Source organism: Dendroctonus ponderosae, unplaced genomic scaffold (genome assembly GCF_020466585.1).
Source record: "Dendroctonus ponderosae isolate FM_Combo_2020 unplaced genomic scaffold, Dpon_F_20191213v2 Dpon_F_20191213_6, whole genome shotgun sequence".
In the NCBI taxonomy this organism is placed as follows: domain Eukaryota; kingdom Metazoa; phylum Arthropoda; class Insecta; order Coleoptera; family Curculionidae; genus Dendroctonus; species Dendroctonus ponderosae.
The window spans coordinates 9,329,985-9,353,707 of record NW_026018814.1 but is presented as its reverse complement, the minus strand read 5'-3'; the positions used below and the strand labels follow the sequence as shown (position 1 = coordinate 9,353,707).

At 33.7% G+C, this 23,723-nt stretch overlaps 6 protein-coding genes and 2 long non-coding RNA genes across 11 annotated transcripts; 3 read left to right on the top strand and 5 right to left on the bottom strand.

Moving 5' to 3' along the window:
* Positions 1 to 451: 451 nt before the first annotated feature.
* LOC109544987 (BTB/POZ domain-containing protein 6-B) lies at positions 452 to 10,801 on the top strand (the record flags this gene model as incomplete). The annotated part of the gene is given in 10 exon segments (XM_048667361.1): positions 452 to 616; positions 679 to 845; positions 6,520 to 6,635; positions 7,052 to 7,215; positions 7,274 to 7,441; positions 7,509 to 7,725; positions 8,359 to 8,504; positions 8,982 to 9,201; positions 9,256 to 9,516; positions 9,570 to 10,801. Coding segments are annotated over 10 exon segments (1,746 nt in total). The 3' UTR covers positions 9,777 to 10,801.
* Positions 10,553 to 14,825, bottom strand: LOC125504828 (transcription factor IIIB 90 kDa subunit-like). The gene is made up of 3 exons (XM_048667362.1): positions 14,444 to 14,825; positions 12,182 to 12,406; positions 10,553 to 11,036 (listed from the first exon to the last, which is right to left on the bottom strand). Exons 1-3 carry the CDS (start codon positions 14,658 to 14,660, stop codon positions 10,900 to 10,902), a joined length of 579 nt encoding a protein of 192 aa, XP_048523319.1. The 5' UTR covers positions 14,661 to 14,825; the 3' UTR covers positions 10,553 to 10,899.
* On the bottom strand, positions 11,057 to 12,175 carry LOC125504829 (mitochondrial nicotinamide adenine dinucleotide transporter SLC25A52-like). Its single transcript, XM_048667363.1, has 2 exons — positions 11,411 to 12,175; positions 11,057 to 11,355 (listed from the first exon to the last, which is right to left on the bottom strand). Exons 1-2 carry the CDS (start codon positions 11,969 to 11,971, stop codon positions 11,341 to 11,343), a joined length of 576 nt encoding a protein of 191 aa, XP_048523320.1. The 5' UTR covers positions 11,972 to 12,175; the 3' UTR covers positions 11,057 to 11,340.
* On the top strand, positions 13,024 to 13,843 carry LOC125504830. Its single transcript, XR_007281728.1, has 3 exons — positions 13,024 to 13,308; positions 13,378 to 13,483; positions 13,550 to 13,843. It is a non-coding gene; the product is annotated as an uncharacterized LOC125504830 (long non-coding RNA).
* A 350-nt stretch (positions 14,826 to 15,175) lies between the features above and the next one.
* Positions 15,176 to 16,648, top strand: LOC109545009 (phosphatidylinositol glycan anchor biosynthesis class U protein). The gene has a single exon (XM_019915480.2). The coding sequence runs from the start codon at positions 15,224 to 15,226 to the stop codon at positions 16,589 to 16,591; it is 1,368 nt and encodes a 455-aa protein (XP_019771039.2). The 5' UTR covers positions 15,176 to 15,223; the 3' UTR covers positions 16,592 to 16,648.
* Positions 16,640 to 18,611, bottom strand: LOC109545010 (transmembrane emp24 domain-containing protein bai). Its single transcript, XM_019915481.2, has 5 exons — positions 18,289 to 18,611; positions 18,115 to 18,235; positions 17,980 to 18,050; positions 17,358 to 17,484; positions 16,640 to 17,303 (listed from the first exon to the last, which is right to left on the bottom strand). Exons 1-5 carry the CDS (start codon positions 18,463 to 18,465, stop codon positions 17,185 to 17,187), a joined length of 615 nt encoding a protein of 204 aa, XP_019771040.1. The 5' UTR covers positions 18,466 to 18,611; the 3' UTR covers positions 16,640 to 17,184.
* A 167-nt stretch (positions 18,612 to 18,778) lies between these two features.
* Positions 18,779 to 20,011, bottom strand: LOC109545008. 4 transcript variants are annotated; one of them, XM_048667350.1, is made up of 5 exons: positions 19,875 to 20,007; positions 19,587 to 19,640; positions 19,401 to 19,474; positions 19,077 to 19,195; positions 18,779 to 18,995 (listed from the first exon to the last, which is right to left on the bottom strand). In XM_048667350.1, the coding sequence occupies exons 3-5, from the start codon at positions 19,470 to 19,472 to the stop codon at positions 18,824 to 18,826; spliced, it is 363 nt and encodes a 120-aa protein (XP_048523307.1). In that variant the 5' UTR covers positions 19,473 to 19,474; positions 19,587 to 19,640; positions 19,875 to 20,007; the 3' UTR covers positions 18,779 to 18,823. The 4 variants fall into 4 exon arrangements, with proteins under 4 accessions (XP_048523307.1, XP_048523308.1, XP_019771036.2 ...); XM_048667351.1 differs by having other exon boundaries at positions 19,587 to 19,633; XM_019915477.2 differs by lacking the exon at positions 19,587 to 19,640 and having other exon boundaries at positions 19,875 to 20,011.
* A 2,456-nt stretch (positions 20,012 to 22,467) lies between these two features.
* Positions 22,468 to 23,583, bottom strand: LOC125504818. Its single transcript, XR_007281718.1, has 2 exons — positions 22,612 to 23,583; positions 22,468 to 22,548 (listed from the first exon to the last, which is right to left on the bottom strand). It is a non-coding gene; the product is annotated as an uncharacterized LOC125504818 (long non-coding RNA).
* Positions 23,584 to 23,723: the final 140 nt, after the last annotated feature.

Sequence of the window (23,723 nt, the reverse complement as noted above, 5' to 3'; positions counted from 1 at the left end):
ATATTTCAATTGCAATGATAAAACAGCTATAATTAACTGATGTGGCGGTTTCCAAAAATACCTTTTTAAATTATAATTAATACAGTTTTAAAAAAACTACTAAATTAATATACTGAACAAGCAAAATTTTTTATTGTTGTTGATTTTTATGTTCAAAAAAATATAAAAAGTTAAAAAACGTTGTGAAAGTTTATTCGATTAAACTAACATTTATTATCGTTTGCTAGTTATACATACATTAAAAGACCAGAGGCAACAAAAAAAATGGTTTCAGCACTGGGGAAATGTTTGGTTACTTCAAGTAGTAAACCATTTCCTTAGTGTTTTTCTCATTTTTTTCATTCTCATTCAATTCATGCAAAACTAGCTAATTATTTCTGTAATTAAATGATATAAAATACTGTAAAATTTAACCAGCTAATATATATTTTCCTCTTTTCTCTAATTGCAGATAATCCATATCCACCAAACGGATAAGTAGGATTTGTTCATCTCCAATTCCTCTGCAAAAGAGGTTTACCATTTTCAATGCCGACATGATGTTAGGAGAAGACCACGTGGGTGCAAAGGTGGGAAAAACTGCCTTAGCGTGGGTTCTTAGACAAACGAACGTTTGGTAAGCTACTAAATTGCATTTTTTCCACAAGCTCGTCTAATAATGTTAACCAATATTTCCAGGTACATGCTGTATCATTTTGCACAGAAAGCGAGTAAAGACAGCAGCTTTTCGCAACTTCAAACCGAAGTCTCAATTCTAGACGACTTATTCACTTGGGATGATCCAAGTGATCACAACAATTTGTTGGAGGGATTTAACATAAATTCACAATACAATCGGAATAGAGGTGAGAAGTCATTTTTACTTTAACTTGCATTTGAATAATTTTAAATTATAATTTCGTTTTAAATCCATTAAAATTATGTATATAAATCGCTTTGTTTCAATCGACTTGAAACGAGGAAGTTTTTGATGTACTATTTTCCTACAAAGTGGACATTTTTTATAGTATCTGGTTAGCATCTAAATGGAGTGACCATAAACGTTTAAATGTTGTTTTGCTTTATAAGTGACGTTAAATTATGATGTAAAGATACTGTCGGCAAATGAAAAATAAATTAGGCACAACAATAATGATGCAAATGTTTATTTCCTGCATCCTTATTATAATTGTTTGAAGTGGATGGTTTGCAGTCAAATTAAATCATAAAACCAGAATACAAACTTTCGGGTTTTAAAGTATCGTCGGATAAAAGTTATTTCGTTTGTTTTAAAAGTGTTTATTGTGATAAAATTTAAAATGATGTAATGGAAATATTGGAAATATCTACAATGTTTGCCTCAGAGAAATCAAGGAAACTCACCCTGGGCCAAATTGAAAACATACTTTTATTGCTCACAAAAAAAAAGTTTCAAAAATCCTAAACTAGCCATATTCGTGCGGGGATAATTTCACTAAATTTTAAAACCTATTAATTATGATAATTATTTTTTTATATTTCTGTGAATGGTAAAATTGTGTAAGTGTTCTACTTTAAACTGCATACTGATGCTACTTGCAAGCAGTACATTGCTGGATAATTAGAAATTAATTATTTAGATCGATCGATGGAACAGATAACTTTTTGTTTCAGCTTCCCAAAGTTGCCGTGAAGCGGAAATTAGACATCGATTTAGTCAGAAATCTACTGTTTAAGGCTTCACACTTAATTCATAAAACATTAAAATTGGAAAAATAAACATAAAAAACCATTAGTAAATATACCACAAAAAGTCAGTGTTAATACAAAAAAGTAAGTGATAAAATTGGCAGACAATAAAGGTTATTAACCGAATTCCATGAAACTAAAATATTCTGAAAAAGTTTTGCTTTGTAAATGATTCAACTAGGCATCGTTCATAAAAGCAATTAACATAAACACATAAAGCTGGAAAAATTACTAATCTTGTATGATGCAGCCACATTCCCACAAATCAGCATTAAAACAATAAATTGCATAAAACACACAAAGCTTTATGCATCTCCACAATGCAAAATAAAACGCGTCCTGCTGATTAATGTTCAACTTTGTATCTGTTGAGTGTTGTTAAAGCAAACAAATCCCAGCGCGTTTGAGTGGAAATACTTATCGTTTTTGAGGATTTGGTAGGAGCCTATTAATATTAAACCTTAAAATCGCAGAATTTCTGTTCGATTTCATAAACGGAAATATGTGAGTAAATAGAGCGATGAATGAATTTATGAATTTAGCCAATATCAGGCTTAAAAGTTAAATAATTAATTTTTAATTAAATAATTAAGTAACAACACATTCAAAACGAAATTTTACATTATTTTATAAAATTACCTACAACACGAAATTATTAACTAATGCTTAACATACACGGTGGGCCAATTTATATGCACACATGATAAATAAATCGAAATGATACTAAGCTTTGCTATTGCGAAATGCTGTTACTAATTCTTGTTTATTATAAATGTACAAATTTATATCAAAATTACCTCTAAAACTCGGTTGAAAAATCAATTTTTAATCAGAAGCTATGAGGTGTTCCATCATTCAAATGGCCTCATTATATGCAAGTAAAACAACAGTTGGAAATACTATGCATTACTTACTTACGTACACCCTTTATATGCATGAAAAATGCAGAATACTAATGTGCAATTAACAAACGCATTTACTGGGTACCCGAACTCATTTAATATTTAAAGCTAATCAGTAGCGTATCAGATGATACTCAAGAATTAACTGGTCGAAGAAAATTTGCGGCAGAATTGCAAACTTTTTGATGCGACCATTCGTACATTATGCAAACATTTTTATGCGTACGAATTATGAATAGTAAAATGAACAGTAAAATGAATAGGAAAAACACATGTTGATAGCAGTAAAGGTCCCGTAAGAAGTAAAACTTATAATACTGAAGAAACAGTACTTTCGAGGGAGACTCGTAAATACTAAATTTCAAAAATTTAATTAGACATTAATTGTTTTCAATTAGCTAATATTCTAAATGCATATACGCAGCCGGACTCGCTACAGGAATGTCACTATTTGTTGAGTAATTAAGACAGTAATTTAGATTAATTACACACGCCACTGGCTGATGACGATGAGCTAAACAGATGCATACATTCAATTGTAGAAAATAATTTAACGTACACAGAAATCAGTTAATGTCTCTCGATATAATTCGCAAAGTTTGGTGCTTCGTTGAAAATCGTGTTCGGTTTGTGTTTTCTACAGCTTCAATCTGTCGCGAAATCCAGGTATTATATAAAATGTTGTAGTTTCACTGGTGGGAGTTATAGTGAATATTATGATTTTTTTTTAAATTCTTAAGGTCTCCAAATGTCTTGAGGTCATAAACATTGTGGACTTTACCCATTGACCAGACCACTTAAACAACCATCCAAAGCACGTTTCTATCACATTTCCGTGTAGCAGCATCATGAGCAGAATAAACCTTTAATCTCCATTTAATGAACTGGTTAGAACGCAAACGCATTCTATTTGTTTAATACTCGTAGAATGTTTCAACAAATGTACTGTTTGCATTCCGTATTACCATATCTCCTCATGCAAACATTAGTTAATGAATTTTTGCAGTTCATTAAACTGGTGCCATTCTTAAACTTAAAAACCTGTTAAGGAAAAACTCATAAAAAAGTCGCTTTTCACACATCTATATGGACGTCTTTAGAGCGAACTTTGGGGCTGAATTAACTGACTAGCATCGCACTCAAAAAATAGTAATTTCCTATTTCTCAGAATGATTTAAAATGTGGCAATGCAGCGGTTCTGAAAAGCTTACTGTTAGCGGAGAATATGAAGAGGAAACGATCGCAAGTAAAACATGGCGGCCGCGTTAGTGCTAACGTGAACTGGTCACGATAGTTCGGAAAAAACGGAATTTTAGATAATGGCAATGTCCAATTTGTACTTGAAAATGTCGACAAAACCAACTAGCAAAAGACTTGAAAGCATGATTTCTCAATCCAACGGGTGGATGAATGGTAAGATGAGAAATGGTTCTGAAATACGCGAGAACTGAATCGATAGTAAGAGGATGGAAACGTATTCATTTACCATGAAGATCGCAATCGAGTGAAGCACAGCTGAACTGATCGTGCTTTGAAGGATTTTAAAAAACCAGCGATTGTCGCCACTTGTGTTATTTAATAAAACATTAATAAGATAATAAAAAAATTACAATACAAAATAATCATTAAAAATGTTTTATATGGGGGAGTTAATCGTCTTTATTGGCTCAATACTAAGATGAATTCAATAGAAGAATGGAAGTTGATAATAGTTCGAACTTTAACAGGCCTTTTTTTGGCAAAAAATGTAAATGATGCTGTATCTATTAGATTACCTATATAAAAAATTGAGTTGAGACTTTCTTAGGCAAAGTGACTGTTCGAAAATAATTTTATTCCGTTTGCTCCAACATACTTTCTGTGTACTGTGAATTCGTGAATTGTCTAGTCGAGATTGTTATTTTAAACCGAACGCCACGCCCCGTATATTTAAAAAAAATATATTCTACGAAAGTGTCTGAACAATTTACGTATGATCTCATATACTTAACTTCTGCCGTTACTGAAGCATCTAATTTCTACTCAACTTTATTTATTAACTTCTGTAAATAAGGATTTATTTTATATAGAGTAGCTGCCCAAAAATCTGAAGTTTTTTATTTTTTAAATATTACATATTGTACAACCGGTACAGTTACTAAAATAAAAAACAAGAACCTGAAAGTTGCCAGTCTGTAATTTCTTAAATTGGGTTGTTTTCACTTTGCTTCTCATCGAATATTAAGGAAAGCGTTTTCTCGTAATGAAAAGACAATGGTTGAAATTGCGAATGAACATTTTAGTAAAAAGTGTTTTTATCTGTAGAATTGTCTAGTAATATGTTTATTTTAGTAGGAGGTAAGATATATGACTTTATACACAAAAGTTGTTAATAATATATCGTAGATTCGAAATAATAGACTAGATATTTCAGACAAAATAAGATATTAATAAGCACCTTCCAGTAAAAAAAAAGGAATCAATATCTAGTAAATATATTGGATGAAATGAGCATGTTAATTTACTTATAGTTTAAACAGTTTTCAATGCAGTTTTTTAATGCAATCGATTTTTTTAAATAATAATTCTGTCTTAAGGCAAAAGCAGTAGATGATATTGAACGTGGTTTTAAGGAGACAATGTGCTGAAACGGATTTTTTAAGTATTTTTCCATAGCACTTTGTAGCAAACTTAAAGATTTATATTCCCTAATAAACTTAATTGGTAACAATTTAATGCACTGCTATCAAAGAAGTGAAAAAAAAAGAGTATGAAATAAAATAATTTTGATCATGCTTGAGTTATAACTGATTTAAGCTTGTCATAAACGAAGTATGAGTGATTAAGAGCAAGTTAAAGTAGTATTGTGCAAAGAAAAAATTAATTACTTAATACTGGATTTAAAAAAAATGAAGCTAATAAGCGATTAATTCTCTTTCGAAGTCAATATCAATGTGAATGCCAGTGAATCATGCAGTTTACACATAGTACGTACAAGCCAAGAGCGACCAGGTCACTTAAAACAATGTCACAATAAGAAAAATGTATGTTTGTCACACATGCACGAATAGAACAGAATAAATAATGACCGGAGCAAAGCGAAAACTGCCAATGACCACAAAAAAAACGAGTTTTCAAGTTGAACAATTTCAGTAAGATTGAATGGGTTAAGAAGCAGCTAAAATCATTAATCTAGAATTTTAATAGCGTTTAAAGTAGTTACGATACAGAAAGTAGATTTATTAGATCAATTTGAAGTCGCCCTACTCTTTACGTCGAAATATTTGGAAAAAATTTGTTTGCATACAAATTTGAATACACCAAATATTCTACTTTCAATGAATATAGTGGCAATACAACTAGAAACTGAGTATAAGTATAAGGTGCTTGTATGTGCCAGTTATTGGTTACAAAATAGGAAATTCCCACAATTGGGGCCCGGTAACTTCATATCTGAATAAAGAATAATTTTTCGAAAACTATTTAGCACCTACCAAGTTGTCGGAAATATATTTCGGGCATCGCAATTTCCAATCAGTACAAAAAAAGACAGACAAATAGATCAGCATCAATGTTGAGACCGAAACAAAATAGTACTGGACAAAGAGTTGAAGTTGAGAGAAAATTGTGTAAGATAATGTCATTTATCGAACCGGGAAGATCGATTCTCAGTACTTTACAGATTATTGTAGCCTGATGCTTCAGTATGCTCAAAATAGATTGCCCCTGTGAACTTTTTTCAAATATAGAGTTTTAAACCGGTAAACCAAACGCCTTTGGGGACTTTTCATCTATAAATAAAGTGTATTATTTTATAAATAAAAACCTATTAAGCATTAAACCAAATTAACTCATAACAATTTGTTCTTCTTCGTAAACGCTTTATAAAGACTTTTTAAATTATTTAGTAGTAAAACTCAACTATTTACAGCAGACGTATTCTCAAATGGCTCACTCAACAATTCGCCACCTTTCGCCTCAAACCTGCAGGGAGCGCATTCACATCTACACTCAGTTTCACAGAAAGATACTGGAGGACTCTTACAGGTAAGACGATAAACCTTTCCATTTTATTATTGAGTCGGAATATGCTTTAATATAGAAAATTCGGATAGGTGCTTTTAAGCAGAATAATACTCATTACTTTCACAGACCAACGACAAAACCTTATTACAACTGATCCCTTATCTAAATCAATTAAATCAAATCAATATGATAATACTTTGGTCCAAGCCCAAAATTGCAAAACACTCAAAAACACGATAAACAATTAAACAATCGTCAGGTGCATTTTCCAGATGAACGTTAGTGGCCATAAAATTAGAACGAATATTAAAAGAAGCACTTGAAGCATCCTGACCTTCACCCGATACATTTGCAGAAAATCTATTCCCATCACGTGCTTTTTCGCCATATCCTTCCAGATTAATTGAGAATTGTTTAACCGATCGGAACCTTTCCAGGTGATGCAGCCAGCAAGCAATCCTGGATCGCCTCCACCAAGTCCTCCTCTGGCATCCCCCATTGGACAAGGGGGTACTTCAGATCCTAACTGGCAAGCGTTAAAACCGACAGTTCGGGAAAGAAACGCAGCAATGTTTAATAACGATCTCATGGCGGACATCAGGTAACGATGACTCACTCAACATTAACAGGGCAAAAGAAACAACTAACTTTTGCTGCAGATTTGTAGTGGGATCTCCTGGTTGCACTCAGGTAATTCCCGCACATAAATACGTGCTGGCCACTGGAAGCTCAGTGTTTTATGCCATGTTCTATGGAGGATTGGCGGAATGCAAGGAAGAAATAGAAGTTCCTGACGTTGAGCCCTCTGCATTTCTAATATTGCTCAAGTATGTATTTTGTTTTAAAATGGTTAAACTTGGCGGAATTTAATACAATTACTGTTTGTTTATGCAGATACCTCTACTGTGATGAAATACAATTAGAAGCTGACACAGTCTTAGCCACATTATATGTAGCGAAAAAGTACATAGTGCCCCATTTGGCACGTGCTTGTGTAAACTATCTCGAAACTAGTCTAACTGCAAAAAACGCTTGCTTGCTGCTCAGCCAATCCAGGCTATTTGAGGAGCCCGAGCTGATGCAACGCTGTTGGGAGGTGATCGATGCTCAGGTAAGAGAGAGCTTAAGTTCCCTAGACTTGACTGAAGACTTTGATACCGTTAAAATGGGAGATGGCGATAATTGCGATAAGAAAGGTCACTTCAGTTTTGGTGGTTATTTGCAGTCGAAAATGACCTGATAAACGCTTTGCAAATCAATTGGAATTTACGCTAAATGCAAATTGTAAGATTTGGGATAATCATTCAAAAATTCATGCTTATTAGGGACCATCTGGAGGTGCTTTGCCTGCTCATCAGATTACGTGCTCTAATAAACTGTTTACTGAAGTGATATAATAAACTCAAAGGTATTAACTGCTTTTATTTCTAACACTATTCATTGAAAATCACAATCAGTTAAAGTATTTTTAATGGTTCTGGGATTTGCTGCCTACATTCCACTGTATCGATACTAATGTGTGTAATATGTAATAATTGTGATATTTGTGTGCTTTAAAAGGTGGTGTATTAATTCATTGTAAAATATACGTTTAAAAAAAAGCACAAATGCATTTTAGCTTTCCGCCTCTACCTTCTCCTCATATTTCAATCGTAGCATTTCCAGACCGGAAACCTAACACGTAAAAATTAATAATAAACGTATATAAAGCAATTCCTTTATTAATTAATGTTGTTTTTTCAAGGCGGAAATGGCCCTCAAATCAGAAGGATTCGTTGACATTGATATGTCCACATTAGAGTCGGTATTAAGTCGTGAAACTCTAAACTGCAAGGAAATGAACCTTCTAGAAGCTGCTCTAAACTGGGCCGCTGCCGAATGCGGAAGAAGGTAAGAAAAAACTTACATACATAAAGTCGTTTGTGGTCTAGACGAAACACACCAGAAACTTTTAAGGGCTGGTTTATTCATTTTCTAGGAAAATATTTTGAGTTTGCTAAGACTCGGACATATTTTTAGTGCATTAAACATATTTCAAAATATATTTAATCAAAGGCCATATAATACAAGAAATCGTACAAAAAACAGCTAACGTAACAGTCTGCACGGTTCATAACGATTCTCTTAAGAAAGGAAAGTGTTCAATTATAGAGATAATTAAATCGCACTTCACTATCAACCATAATCAATAAGAAGTATATCGCCCATTTTACCATTTTCATAAGTCTTTCTAGTGGCTGTTACCAGCAAGTTGATCAGAAATTGAATAAAATGATCGTTAATAAATGTAATAAAGTTGCGTTTTTAATGATACTTGTACTATGGTTTCCAAATCATCAGCAATGTAATTTAAAAAATTAATTTCAGAGACATGGAAGCAACTCCTCAAAATAAACGAGCCATGCTAGGCAATGCTCTTTATTTAATCAGAATACCGACAATGACGCTGGAGGAATTTGCAAACGGGGCCGCTCAAAAAGGAATTTTAACGCAACAAGAAACCATTGATATATTTTTCCATTTCACCGCCAATAACAAGCCAAGCCTGCAGTACCCCATTAAAGCCCGAGCAGGACTGAAAAGTCAGGTAATGAATTAATAATGATTAGAGCGATTGGTCTTTGCAACTTTCCACATTTAGATTTGTCATCGTTTCCAATCGTGCGCTTATCGTTCAAATCAATGGAGATACCGAGGAAGATGTGACAGTATTCAGTTTTCGGTGGATAGAAGAATTTTTGTTGTTGGTTTTGGATTATATGGATCTTCGAATGGTGCGGCTGACTACTCAGTGAAAATTGAACTGAAACGCTTAGGAAGAGTTTTGGCTGAGAACAACAACACGTTCTTCTCAGATGGATCAAGCAATACGTTTCATGTGTATTTTGACAATCCTATACAGGTAGGACAGTCCAGAACCCATAATTCTCGAAGGGCTAATGTTAAATTTTACAGGTTGAACCAGAAACATTTTATACAGCATCTGCGGTGTTAGATGGAGGCGAGTTAAGTTATTTTGGACAGGAAGGCATGAGTGAAGTTACAGTTGGACAAGTGACTTTCCAGTTTCAGTGTTCCTCAGAAAGTACGAACGGTACGGGCGTACAAGGAGGCCAAATTCCGGAGTTAATTTTTTACGGCCCTACTCATGACGAGCACTGAGAGTGTGTCACGTTTAGATTAGCAATAATGTAGCATTTAGTCGGACCTCTTGAAATTGTGTATATATACAATTGGTACGTTCAATTTCCATATTGCTGGCAAATTATTGATCTCTACTCTGGGAATCCTCTGAATATTATGACACAGATGAGGGCTAATCATGCGAATTTAGCAAAAAGCGAAAAGTAAGTCAATGTATATTATGTATACAAACTGCACAAGTAGAGCAAATAATGCCGATAAAATCTTAACCGAATTCGCACGTATGTATGTCAGTTAATATTATGATATTTAAATAGAAAATATTCGCAAATAATTACAAAAGGCATTTTAAAATTCCTCATCATTTTCAGTATTTGAAACGAAAAATTTCATTCAGCTATAAGTTTCTCGAAAATTATTTTCTACTGTTAAATACATTTACGGTTGCTCTTATTTCAGTTTCTTTCGATGTCGTCTTTTTATGTTATATGTATTTATCACCTATTTTTGTTCGAGCCCGTAAAGAAAATAGGGCAATTTCAAACACCCTTGATAAACGCGTTTTACATTTGGACCTTTGATTTTCTAGCGCAAGATTATTTGCGAAATCCGTTTTCACTTGATTTTATACATTTTCCTTCTGATTCACAGTAGCTGATTTATTTGTTTGTGGTTAATTGGAAATATTTCAGTTCAAGTTAACCACCACTGCTTTTTAATTCCAACTTTATATTAAGTGCTGTGACCTTTAAAAGCTTAGTCTGATTTTGTGCTCCGCATTCAAAGACTGCTTGGTATTTTGAAACCTTTTTTATTGTATTTTAGGGGTAAAGCTTAAAAACCAAAAGTAGTAATAAGATCATTCGTTTCGATTCGTCAGGATTCGATTGCACTTTAGCGATAAGTTTATGTTTTGTGTACATTTCGATATTTTGTCTTTGTTGTTGAACTGATTTATCATCGATCCTAAACTAAGTATGATGTAACTACCATTGAAAAACATATTTCAGCAGAGCAATGTATTAAACTTAAGATTAATAAGGTTTTCAGTTTTTTACAACCCCGAAACCTACTAGTTGATTTAGTAATATTTTCCTGGTTTGTTGCTATGTGAAAAGCGTTTTTATGGCTTGTACTAAAACTAAACTACTAAAAAATCATTGAAACACTCACCCACTGATGGCACGCTTATACACAGAGCTTGAGCAAGCTTCAAATAGGTTCTCCCCAATTCGTAGCAGCACAGTTGAAGCACATCACTAATATCAATTAGTAAATCTAATAAATGATAATACAGATCTTCAGTAAAATGTAATTGGTTCGGTCCATTTAAAAAGATTTTAATTTGGACATGCTTACTATTAACTAATTTGTTTCTTAATGTATTCATAAGACGCATTGGTAATTCCCCAAGACAGCAGGGCTCTGGCAAAGCTCATTAATGCGCCTCTATAGAAGTTTGCTATGCCTCCTCCACTTGATCCGTAAATTTCTTGAACTACTTCCTTTGTTGTTTTGAATTTTCCGCCTAACTGCTTATGAATGTTCGCTTTGATTACTTTTAGGGGATGAAACAGCAAAGTCATGAAACTTCCAACTATGGATCCAAAGAGGAAATTTTCTATATTTCTTTTAAAACCTACATCACTCACTTCAATGCGTTTACTCAACTCGTCTTTGGTCAGGAAAAAGAATGTGTTTGAAGTTATATTTCTAAACAATATAATATTATATCCTCTATAGAACTCCCTCCAGTTGTAATCGTTTACTATAACTTTCACTACATGTAGCATGTTTTTAAATCTGTTGTTGAATTGTGAGGATACCAGTAACAGTTGTATTCTTTCCAGGGGCATGAAAAATGCCTCAAAGGTGCCCGAAAGAACACATGCAGACACTTTCTCCATATATTCATTCATATGTAGAGTTTCTAAAGGGATACTAGCTGCCCGGTAGATTCCAAACATGGATGAAAGAGCTACACATCTTTGAAGCATTGGTGGCAGCGCCCCACGATATAACAGTCTCGGACCCTCGTTTCTCATTATTCTCAAAGAGGTTGCCACATTTTCATTTATCAAAATCTGCCGATAAATTAACTTAGTAATTGGATATGTCGTGGTAATGGTTACAAATGCGGATCCTAGACCGGATAGAAATTCCACTTGGGGTGAAGAGTCCGACCTCTTTACGTTATGAACATCGTAAGGCATTTACGAAAATTCCGACTACATTTCAAAAATTAGTTTGTCATCTAATGGACATATGTGCCAAGTATATACAGATTGTATCAAAATTAGGAAGCAGTTTAAAATTTAATCGACATTAAGAACCAAAAATCTATGAATACCGAGCAATTCAGCGTTGGAGCGTTGGAGGTATAACAAACTTTTATACTTGAAACGTATGAACTGAAGACTTACGTTCGGTTTTTTCGGTGCGGCAACTCAAATACACACAAGCAGCATAAACGTGTGAGTTTTTTCGGCCTCTTGTTAAGTTTGAAGAAAGAGCCATTTTAAAAAAAGTGCATGCTGTGTCGATGCAGTGCTGGTTAAGCTTCAGCTGAGTGCCCAGTTGCGTTATTCCGTTACGAGCTTTGCGAAGAGTAAATTCTCTTGATTCTAGTCCACCTCCCACATGAAACGCTAGAAAAAAATACATATTAAACGAGATAATAAATACTAGCTAGAAGCGGATTTTGTAAATCAAATCTATTTAAGACATTCTGTTTGATAAATTTGTTCCGCCAGAAATCCAGTTTTAAAGCGCAGGTAAAGTTTGTCTTTAAATACACGCTGAATAGTTTTTGAAATGAATTTACCGCAAGTGAATATGCAAAAGTAAGTCGCAAAATCTGTACTGCTGAATGCACCTACTTTTTGATCAAGTTTTTTAACTCACGACTAGAGTGATTTTTTTTTTCATTTTTCGTCTCGGGGCTTTTCAAACTTCAAATACATCCTTTTTACAAATTTTCTAAAACATTAAAATTTTCAAAAATTGGAAGAAAGTTAATGCTTTTCTCTTTCAAATGTACACACATTACAACATTTTTTGGACGTTTCCAGCTTGAAAGTTTTGAATTTCAACCCTAAATCTTCTTTTGCATAAAACAAGCAGACATTTTTGTCGGGTTTAAAAACGTTTTTAACTGAAAATTTTTACAATTTTCCCAAATCCAAAACCCAAATCAGTCTCTTCTCTCTCCAAACGACCACAATTTATCCAGGTGGTTCACAAATTTTAAACGTTAAAAAAATGAGGGGAAAAAATTGTCTAAAAACGAATTTTTAAAATCCTATAAATATCTGAAGGAAAGTTAAATTCAATCAATTTTATGCCTCAAAATAATGAACCTACAGACTTTTTTACCGGACCTTATTATAATTGAAAACCCCAAACACTCTTTAGCACAAAACAACCTCAATTTTTAGCGAATTTTAAATGTTCAAATTACGACAGTGAGATAATTTTTTGGTCTTTTGAAGGCATTTTTATCAGTTTTGTACTAAAAGTATGTGGAATGTCAACCAATTAATTGTTATGGGTAGGTATCATGTGTTCATTTTTTGGCAAATTTCTGATAATCGAAAAATGTTTTTGGCAACCAATACAGAAGAAGAAAACTTAAAAAAGAACAATAAAATGAAACAATCTCATATTATAAAAGACAGTCAGGAAACGGAGACAAGTTTGGCAAATGTATTCTAATTTAAAAGACTGTAAGTAAGCATATTTGCTTTCTTTGCAAATTATTTAAAACTTTTGTTGGGAAATATGATGATTAGACATGGAGACATGGAAACTTTTTACTGGAAAACTTTTTACCAAAGCGAAACTAATGGAAAACTATTTAAGATCAACAATGCCAGGAAGGGGCAGGAAAAACTTTACGAATCAGGAGTTTTTACGGAATTTGCAGCAAGAAAAGTTGGCAATTGAAAAATTAAACATTTTCAACAAGAGGCAATCTTCCCCGGACATTGCTTGAAACTGGCGAGTTTTCGTGCTTGCAAAACGTCAAGAAAAAATTCCAGTCTACGACGACCTAAAAACTCGAAAAACTGATCAGTTTTAGAATTTTTTGTCATCACTTATTGTCCCCAATTCCTTGTTTTGTTGAAGGTAGAAATATTTTTGAGATTTTAATTGGTAAGGGCCGTATAATTATTCTCGCACACGGGCTGCCGTAGGAATGGCCCTGTGCTTAATCCAGTGATAAATTTAAATTATTTCTAGCAAAATACCTAAACGTATTCATTTAATCGGCCCTAAAATAACAACATATTTGCTTTTGTAACAAAAACGTAACACTTTGGCCCAAAATGCAGTTATGCTTGCTGTACCTATCAACACAAAAAATTGCCAAAATCGTAGGAATAAGAATTTCATGAGTGCCCAGCTGTTAAATGGGCCGCATTGTGTCATCGCAACTCCTACTATCAACTAGAACATTTAAGAGTTGTCCTGTGGAGTTGTCTAAATGTCGAGAAAGTAAAATCGGTCATTAGCCAGCTGTACATGAGCAGAGACAGTAAGCGATTGTATTGGAGCACAATAGGACAAAAACGACCACAGTGCAAGGCTGGATCCTACTTGGGGCGAGAGTGAAAGCTCTGATGGCCAATTTCAAACCTCCAGAAAATTGCAATTATGTCTCAAAAACCAACAGAGATACTTACACGCCCCAAACTTCGTAGAGCCCCCTTTTGAATCGGAAGATACAAACTGTCCAATGGCATTCGACGTGCCATTAGCCCCTTCCTCATATTGGACCTCAGCAACAATTATATTGTCTTCCAGAACCGAACCACAGTCTGTACACACTGCATCGCCCCTAGCCGGATCAACTTCAATGCTAGAACTCCCGCAATTTTTACATTTCCTTCCCGACGACATAGTCTTTTTAAATTAGCAACTATTAAACACTATCGCCTAGAAGCCTGTGCACCCGCACAGACCCCGAAATGTAAGTGGTATGAGACAACTTGAAATAAGTTGTATTGAAAATATTTCCTAACCTCTATGTCTTCTTCTTCTTTATCTTTGGCACAGCTGCAACAGGGCTATTTTCTATAACCTCTGCTGTTTATGTACTTGCAAAGGTATATAGACTGTGACGTCGGAAACTCGGGCAACTTTTTCCAAGCTCACTTTCGTATATATCTGTATATTATTTGAACAGAGTAATGAGTCACAATCCGTTGTTGGATGCTTTCTACCCGATCACGTCATGTATTTGAATGGAGCATTTGAAACTAGGATGCTGCTTTAGCGCTTAGAAAAGGATTAAGGACATATCTTAAGGTCGCCAAAAATAGAAGCTGGAAACTGTCTTTCTTTCGTGACGTCAGAGTCGATCATATTACGTTAACTACACGGTTTAACATAACCCCATTAATAGTAGGGGTCTCACTACTTGTCTTTATCTATGTCACTCACTCTCTCACTTGTCTTCATCTATGGTGGAGGCTTATAAACAAACAAGAAAACCTGCATTAAAATCTGCAAAAATGCGGAAACAACAACCAAAGAATGAATCAAAACCCTCGTGTGCTGCTGCCCCAGTAACTTTGCTAGTAATTGCCGCAGTATTACGTTACTTATTGATGACATCCAAATACCAAGGAATTATTGCAAACCATGTTACGATATCTACCCCATTAAATTCATGGAAAAGAGTGTTAGAGGGCTCATTTTTGTTTTCTAAAGACATTAATCCATATGACGGGGACCGGTTGCACGAAATGCCCTTAGCAGTGAAATTTTACCAAATGGTTTACGAGTGTATGTTCAAAAATGTTTACTTCATGTTCATTGCCTTCGATCTTGGAACCGGAGTGCTTTTGTACTTCGCTACCAAAAGGTATGCAAAGCTGTTTCTTGAAGAGCACCAGGAAAAAGGTAGATTTCCAAAGGACGTACAGGAATATTTGCCAAGAGAGGATTTTCCTGATAAAGTGACTATTTATGTTTTGATGTCAATCTTATTTAATCCTTACAGTTTATTGGGTTGTGTGGGATTTTCCACTATGGGAATACATAACTTTTTCTTGTCATTGTTCATTTTCGGGATGGTTTTTGGTAATGTTCTGATTAGTAGTTTTGCTCTAGCAATATGCTCATGTGTATCATTATATCCTGTAATATTGATTCTCCCGCTTATCACATATTTTGCTAAAGTGCACAAGAGCCAACTCAAAGCCGCATCAGTTGCTGTTAGTTTTATAGCATTCTTAATTCTAATTACGTGGTGTAACACCAAACTTAGTTTTAACTTCGCAGCCAATGTATACGGCTTTATTTTATCAGTACCAGATTTACAACCAAATATCGGACTATTTTGGTATTTTTTCACCGAAATGTTTGACCATTTTCGCGAATTGTTTATTTATTCTTTTCAGATTAACGCTACTATTTTATATTTAGTGCCATTGTCCATCAGGTTTAGAAATACTCCTTTTGTTCTCACTGTAGCCTTACTATTTCTAATAGCAATCTTTAAGTCTTATCCATGTTCAAGTGATTTGGGCTTTGCATTGAGTCTTTTGCCCAACTTTTTACATCTGTTCTCATTTTGCCAGCAGGGCTTTGTTGTCGGCGTTATTTTGCTTATAACCAGCTCTCTAGCACCAGTGTTATGGCACTTATGGATTTACAATGCTTCTGCTAATGCTAATTTCTATTTTGGCGTCACTCTGGCTTATGCCATCGCGCAAATATTTCTCGTAACTGATATTTTATTTGCTCAAACTAAATGGGAATTTTCACTTAAACATGGAAAAGATACCAAAATTGATGGCGAAGAGGGTGTACTAAGTTTAGAATAGAATTAGTGGCTTTGTTGTTATCTTTTTCAACAAAATTAAAACATAGAGTTAACAAAATCATTTATTTCTGCTTTACACGCTTATTTACAGGATGCTTGACAAATACAGAGGTAATAACCAGAATGCAGAATGCACATGAACAGTTGTGTTAATGATTGTGGTTGATCCAAAGAAAAGCTGAAAGTCCTAATAGTTTTCACCTAAATCATGACACCCCTTTTAGGAATATACACTTATTTATAGTCATTTGAGATTTTTGTTTAGGGATAACCAATGATTTGACTTAATCAGCAACATTTCTAACATTTAAGAGTATCAATATTCCAAAAAAGTATACAGATCCTGATAAATTCGCAGAATATCAGGGGAAAATGCCATTCGGTTATCGATAATAAAAGCCCGTATAAAAATCGTATAACTTAGAAATACAAAATTTATCCCCCTGCCCTTTCTCTTCCTGCATTCAAATAAAAAGATTGGCGTATAAAAAAAATTTAATTGGAACTAAAAAATATATATTAGATTTAGTGCAGTAAAACAATTTTCCTTCAAATTGAAAACAAAAATATTCCAAACTCATTCAATAGGTCGTACTATATCAGCTTTTTTGTCTTAAAATATCTTCTTAAGTATAAGACTTGCCACACTGCCAGACCCAGCAGAACAAAAATTGAAAATATTGAGAAATACATCACCCTATTGTTGGTGGATTCTAAACAAATAAAAAAATATATTTTTGAGGTCATGTAAAAGTGCTTTTAGTTACCATTTGTGTCGGTCATTTCTTCTTCCCTTTTCGTCATAAAGGCAAAGTCATCTACTATTGATTTGGAAAGATCTTCTAGCTTTTTAATTTCCAACTCTATTGGCTTTAAATTGGTTGCTTCCGCAAACTGGAATAATAAATTGAGCAGTAGAATTCATGCAAATTGATTATTATTCGATTTAAGAGTATTTAGTTACGAACTTAAAAAAGAGAAGATTTACTCTCTCCATAACAGTTCTTTGAACAGACTTTTTGCGTAAATTGATTAGTTTCTCCTGTTTAAAGACTACCTATCATCGTGTTTGGATCTTTCTTCATTCGATGCCTTAGCAACTACCTCTGAGAATGTAAAAAAATACCGTGATACTGCGGGCTCTTTACAAAATACGTAGACCGCGTTTAAGAGATCGACTTAAATTAGGCATGTTTATGGACTTCTTAATAGCAACAGCGAAAAAACAAAAACGTAGCTAGTCTTGAAAACACTTGGTTTCAGAAAGATATTTTTACACATTTCTTGTTTTGAATGAGTTTATAAGCGACGTACTGTTTACTCCACTTTGATAACTTCCATTAATTGATTTATTCACATTATATTTTGTAACTGGCTGCGTTTACTTACAGACTCATAGTTTTTGGTTTCCACTCCATGTTTTGTATTTAAAGATACTAGTTGGGTAATTCCTTTCTGATCTAAAAAATAATTAAATTTGACCCATTTAGGAAGCTGATGTTTTCTTGAATATGCTCGACTTACTTTGAAGAACGCGAGAAAAGAAGCAAATCTCATACGTATCATAACTTTCGGTATTAAAGGAGAACTTTCCCTTTGAGACATCTTGCCTTTGTGCTAAAATATGGCCTTTTGAATCAGTCACCTGTAAATTAATCATGTATAGTAGCTTCTAAGCTAAAATGCCAATGTCTTTACGAGATAGTCTATCCGTTGTCCAGGCTGCTCTGAGACCTCAAACTCTCCAATAACGGGCACATTGCCCTGCAGTTCTTCCTTCAAACACTTCTGAGTGTTGGGTTCTAAGTTGAAAGATATGCAATTAACTGAAAGCAGAAGTGAACCACCCAACAAGCAGACTATCCAGTAATGCATTTTCTACTATCTAACTGAGTTTTGCTTAGCAAGCTACGCCACGAAACCAGGGATTGGGAAATTTTCCGGCTTGTAGGAAAGAAAACAAGAAAGTCACATAACCAGTTTCTGTCAAATAAGCTGACGTGTCTTGTCAACGTTGCTTATGTCAAAATATACGAAAAGGGGCAGCTCATTACTGCAGATTTCTGACGTCACTCATTTTTTTTGGAAGGATTTTCCATTGTTTAAAGATTTAATTATTTTTTGCTTTAATTAATAACTGTTGTCATTTAAAAAAACCAACGTTTTGAACGAATTAAAAAGTTTGCCATTCAAATAATAAATATATTATTATATTAAGACTACTTTAGTAAGTCTAGTATTTTAAAGCCCCAGCAACGGTCAAAGCTAACAATTCTGATTGCTTCCTTCTGATTTCCGCTACATTTTCATTGTCTTTCCCGGTAGTACATACAATACACATTCCTTTGCTGGCTTTATCTAGAATTCCTGTTGCTTCTGCACTAGCCAAGTTATTTGTTACACTCCTAAAACAAAACGGAATTTTTTGAATATTTGTGGGAAAAATTAAATATGATTTTGTCATAAAATGTAGGCGCTACACATACCTCATAAACTGTAGTTTTCCTAACTGAAACCCGTTTTGGAATCCATCTGCATAGCCTTTATCAAAACTACTTTGAAAATTTGAGTCGCGACCGTCTGATAAACCATCTTTTAGTCCAACCTAAAAATGATCGAGATCCTCTATTTAGAACGAAATCGTGGAATATATAGGCAAAGAAAGAAAATTATTTGATTTTCAATTTTCACCTATTATTATTTATTATTGATATATGATATTAAAAGCTTTAAGAACAATTGCGAAGACCTAACAGCGAAAAAAACATTCGTAACACTTAGGTACTGTGGTCAATTAAACCGTTACTTACCTTTATCAAATCGCGTTCGATTTTATTCCAATTGGCTTCAACATCTTTTAAATCGCACTCGTCTGAACTCATGACTTAAAATACAAACACAACAAAGTAAATAACCCCATTTTATTGTTATTGTTATCAAAGAAGTTCTGAGTTAATTTTAACAGCAACTTAAGTGAAATCTGCGAGGAAACTTACCAACACAACCATAGATAAAGACGAGGACCTAACGAGCTGCTGGAAAGCTAAAAGCTAGGTTAGGAAAACGGTATTTTTATAAAATTAATATAAAGTAAATACGGACAAAAATGACGGAAGTGTGTAACGGATTCTTTTAAACTGTGCATCTTAAAACCACAGATCACAGAAGGTTATCACAGTTTTATGTAATTTTTGCTTAAAACAGAAACAAAAAGACAAAAAGATAAATTTCTTTGCACATTTCAGATGAATTAAAGGTTTCCACATTTCAGAAAATTTGAGTACCTTTGAACTTTGAACTCCATACTACTATACTTAGTATACGTATAAGTACCATGATCCAAAACTAACAGTTTAATTTTAGTATCATGTGTAAGTCATGATACAATGAATTTTGGTAAGTAGTAAAGTAATAAGCACTTTGGTAAAGTGAACAGCTGATCCCATTTAAAATGAATATAACCTAGACAGATTTTCATTGAATTTAAAACGCAATAGTGCAAAAGTGGAAAGTTATATGAGTATATGGTTTGCATTGTTGCATAGCTCAATGCTTTCAAAATCATGGTAGCACTTTGATAAAGTGAACAGCTGATCCCATTTAAAATGCATGTAACCTAGACAGATTTTCATTGAATTTAAAACGCAATAGTGCAAAAGTGGAAAGTTATATGAGTATATGGTTTGCATTGTTGTATAGCTCAATACTTTCAAAATCGCGTCTGAGGCCTGATTTGGGCTTATTGCGAAGAAAAATACCCTAAAAAAGTATTTATAAAATCTGATTTTCAGCGTTTTAGTTTGCTGTGTTGCCAGAGAGTCATTTGTAAAATCGGGTAGAGCCAAGCGAAACAATTAATTCATTATATAATTCAATGAATTCATTGAATCATAGGGTGAATGCGTTTGGGCGTGTTTGGGAATCTTGTAGATAAACAACTGAGCAATTTGCGTTTAGTAGTTGGAAAGTTTACTATAGAACGTGTGCAAGCTATGGGAGAATGCTTGTTGTCGTACGGATACGAATATGCTCTCAGCATTTCGAAAAATGATGATTATGAGAGGAATTTGCAATTCGAACTTTTGGGGTACTTCCCAAAAACAAACGCTATACTTTATTGCACACCAGCCTACAAAATAAATAAATTTTAGTTTCTTATCATTTTCAGGTGTAAGACCTGCTGCAAAGTATTTTGTAATTATAAAGAAGATTTATTAAAAAAATAATTAAATGTGACAAAGACTAAATAAGCTATATTTAATCACAGGCAGGAAAAAGCAGACAGGAAAAAATCACGAAACGCAGTGATTTCCACTGACGTCATGCAAATCGACGCAATATCCTACCTTGTATTCATTGAATCATGTGTATAAGTACCTTGTATCCAGTTTTAAATACAACTTACCGCAGAGTTGCCAAACTGTGCCCAACGTTTTACGTTAAAAGAAATCCTATATTCTGATGTAAGGTTTACATATATATATATATAAATAATCTTTATTTCCTACGGAAAAAGGGCTATCGACCCAATCGGTCTTTCTGCCCTGTAAGGTTTATTTTATATTAAATATAAGAAAATAATATAGTTGATGAACGTATAAGTGGAAAATGCCCTTTAAAGCAATGAACTTGATATTCTTTGCATAGAACCGAAGCTCTGTCAAATTAAAAAAAAAACAACAAACGTGTTATTTAAAGAAAACGTTGAATATTCCACAAAATGTCCTTCCTATGGGCAACAGCATGATACACTACGTATGTATTCATTGCAGCATGGGCAACAGTATCAAAAATAGGAATAGTGGCAACCTCGCCCTGCTTTCAAGTTTTTGAAGTTAAATATTTATCTGACATTGAGGTACTACATAACCTTAATAAATATCACGTGTCACGTGTAGAGATGGCACAAACCAGTATTTGTCAGCACAGGTTCCATGTGTGACTGTTCCAAGCTCGTACCTGTTCCAAGTATCTGTGATTTTTAGGCACATGTTATTTTGGCCCATGATAAATATTCATTTGTACCTGAAACCGGGCTGAAGGGTATTTTGAGTCCAGCCGGATTACACTTTAAAAGGCCTGTTTCGGGCACTGAAAATATGCTGGGACAAGATTATTGAAAGTTGTTCGGAAGGATGTGAGAATATTGAGACAATAGTTTGTTGTTGACAATGGTATGTTCCGTGAATGTACATGTGTATGTTCTGGGAATGTACCTGGTATGTTCAGTGAATATGCATGTGTATGTTCAGGGAATATACATACATATATGTAACGAAAGAAAAACGATCCTTTATTTCATCTTATTAGTTTATTCACATATTTAAGTATTTACTGATGTAATTTTTCAACATCAAGAGTTTCTTACAACTAATGTAAAACTAATTAAATGGATAATAAATAAATTAAAATATAATTTATAACTACAGACTAAAAATCTAAATTAACATTTTCAGCATTTTTGCCGTTGTGGCAATGATGTGTGACTGTGAGATAAAACACAAACCTTTATCTAAAAAACTGCACTTATTATTTTATATTCCTTACATGTTCCCGCTCTGTGGCCTTTGCCCTTTCACTTTGCTCTCGATCAATTAAAGTGTTTCGCAATATGCTCTTAACAAAAATTGTATAAGCAATTATAAATTTTAATATTGGTCACAACAACAAAATATAGTTAATAGTTTAACATTGATAGACTATTCTATTGTGTAGAAATACAGTTAGGTATAGCAATTTGCATTGATACATTACTTTCATTTTACTGTTGTTGCTTTCCTTCGATCCAAGAAAACATGCTTATCGCAAAATATAAATCAACCAAAATCAAACTGGTAAAAATAAAAAAATACAGATAATGTCTCTAACATGTCTCATGTGTGTGGTTTTCTCACTGGATCTGGAGATCTGGTGATCCCTAGCACCTTCAATGCTTCAAGTCCAGAACAGCGGTATCACCTGTATGTTTAGAACAAGAAATAATAAAATAATCAAATGTTTTTAATTTAAACACCAACATACCTTTACATGTTTGCGGGGTTTTAAGCCATAATTATACCGTAATTACCGTCTTGAAGACACATCATACCACTGAGGCACAAGCACGGTTTTTATATTTTGACTCATATTTATTTTATCGCATCGATTAATATGGATTTTTAATATTCTCAAGTTTTCGAAAAACACGTGATGCACGTAACCAGAGATAAAGATAGATAAAGACAAGCAACACCCTGGATATCACATCACTGATAAACCGATATTGACAAAATTTAAATTTTGTCTTGCTTAGAAAGACAGTATTCTAGTAACTAATAAATCTACAATCATATAGATAGTTTAAAAAATCAAGATTTGTGTAATAGCATATAATAATTTGTTTATGCCAATAACCAATCAATTATAAGCTTTGCAGCTTTTCAGAAATTCTGAGAGCTTTGGCGTTATCGCCAAGCAGCACAGGGGTAAAGGATGATTGTATTTTAATTGTTTGAATTTCATAGGGTGGGAACTGTTAGCTCCGGATAAATTTTTTTGAGTAATATAGAAATTATATTAATATTGTCCAATAAAATTATATCGTTGACGCATTTAAAAAGAAAAGTTCATATAAACTCTATCCGAAACAGGTTACGCCATGTTGTGCATTACAGACAGTGCATTACAACCTTTTCCACGTTTCCACGTGCTCTCAAATACCAGTTTTATCCAGACTGCCCCTGGCCATCCAATCCACAATTTCAGTGGTAAGACTCTCCACTCGGGAACCTGAAAGCAGCTGAAAATATTTTTGGAAAAATTCAATCGAGTGGAAAAATCTAAAACAGCAGACAAAATAGTCTCTTGTCGATGGTTGTAATCACAGAACAAACCAAGAAATCAAATAAACTAGGCTCAATGCAAAAGCACCTAAACCCAAAACAGTATTAAGTAGGAACATACTTAATCAAACACAAATCGGTTCTTTTCAGAACCATAATTTTTTTCCAAATAAATAACTATGATAAGAAGAAACAATGCAAATAATTGGAGAGTACTATTTTTGAATTTAAGTCTAAACATAAATAAAATGGTATTTTATGTATCTAAGGCAAGAAGTAAGCTGTAATATACTAATTTATTTCTTTCTCAAT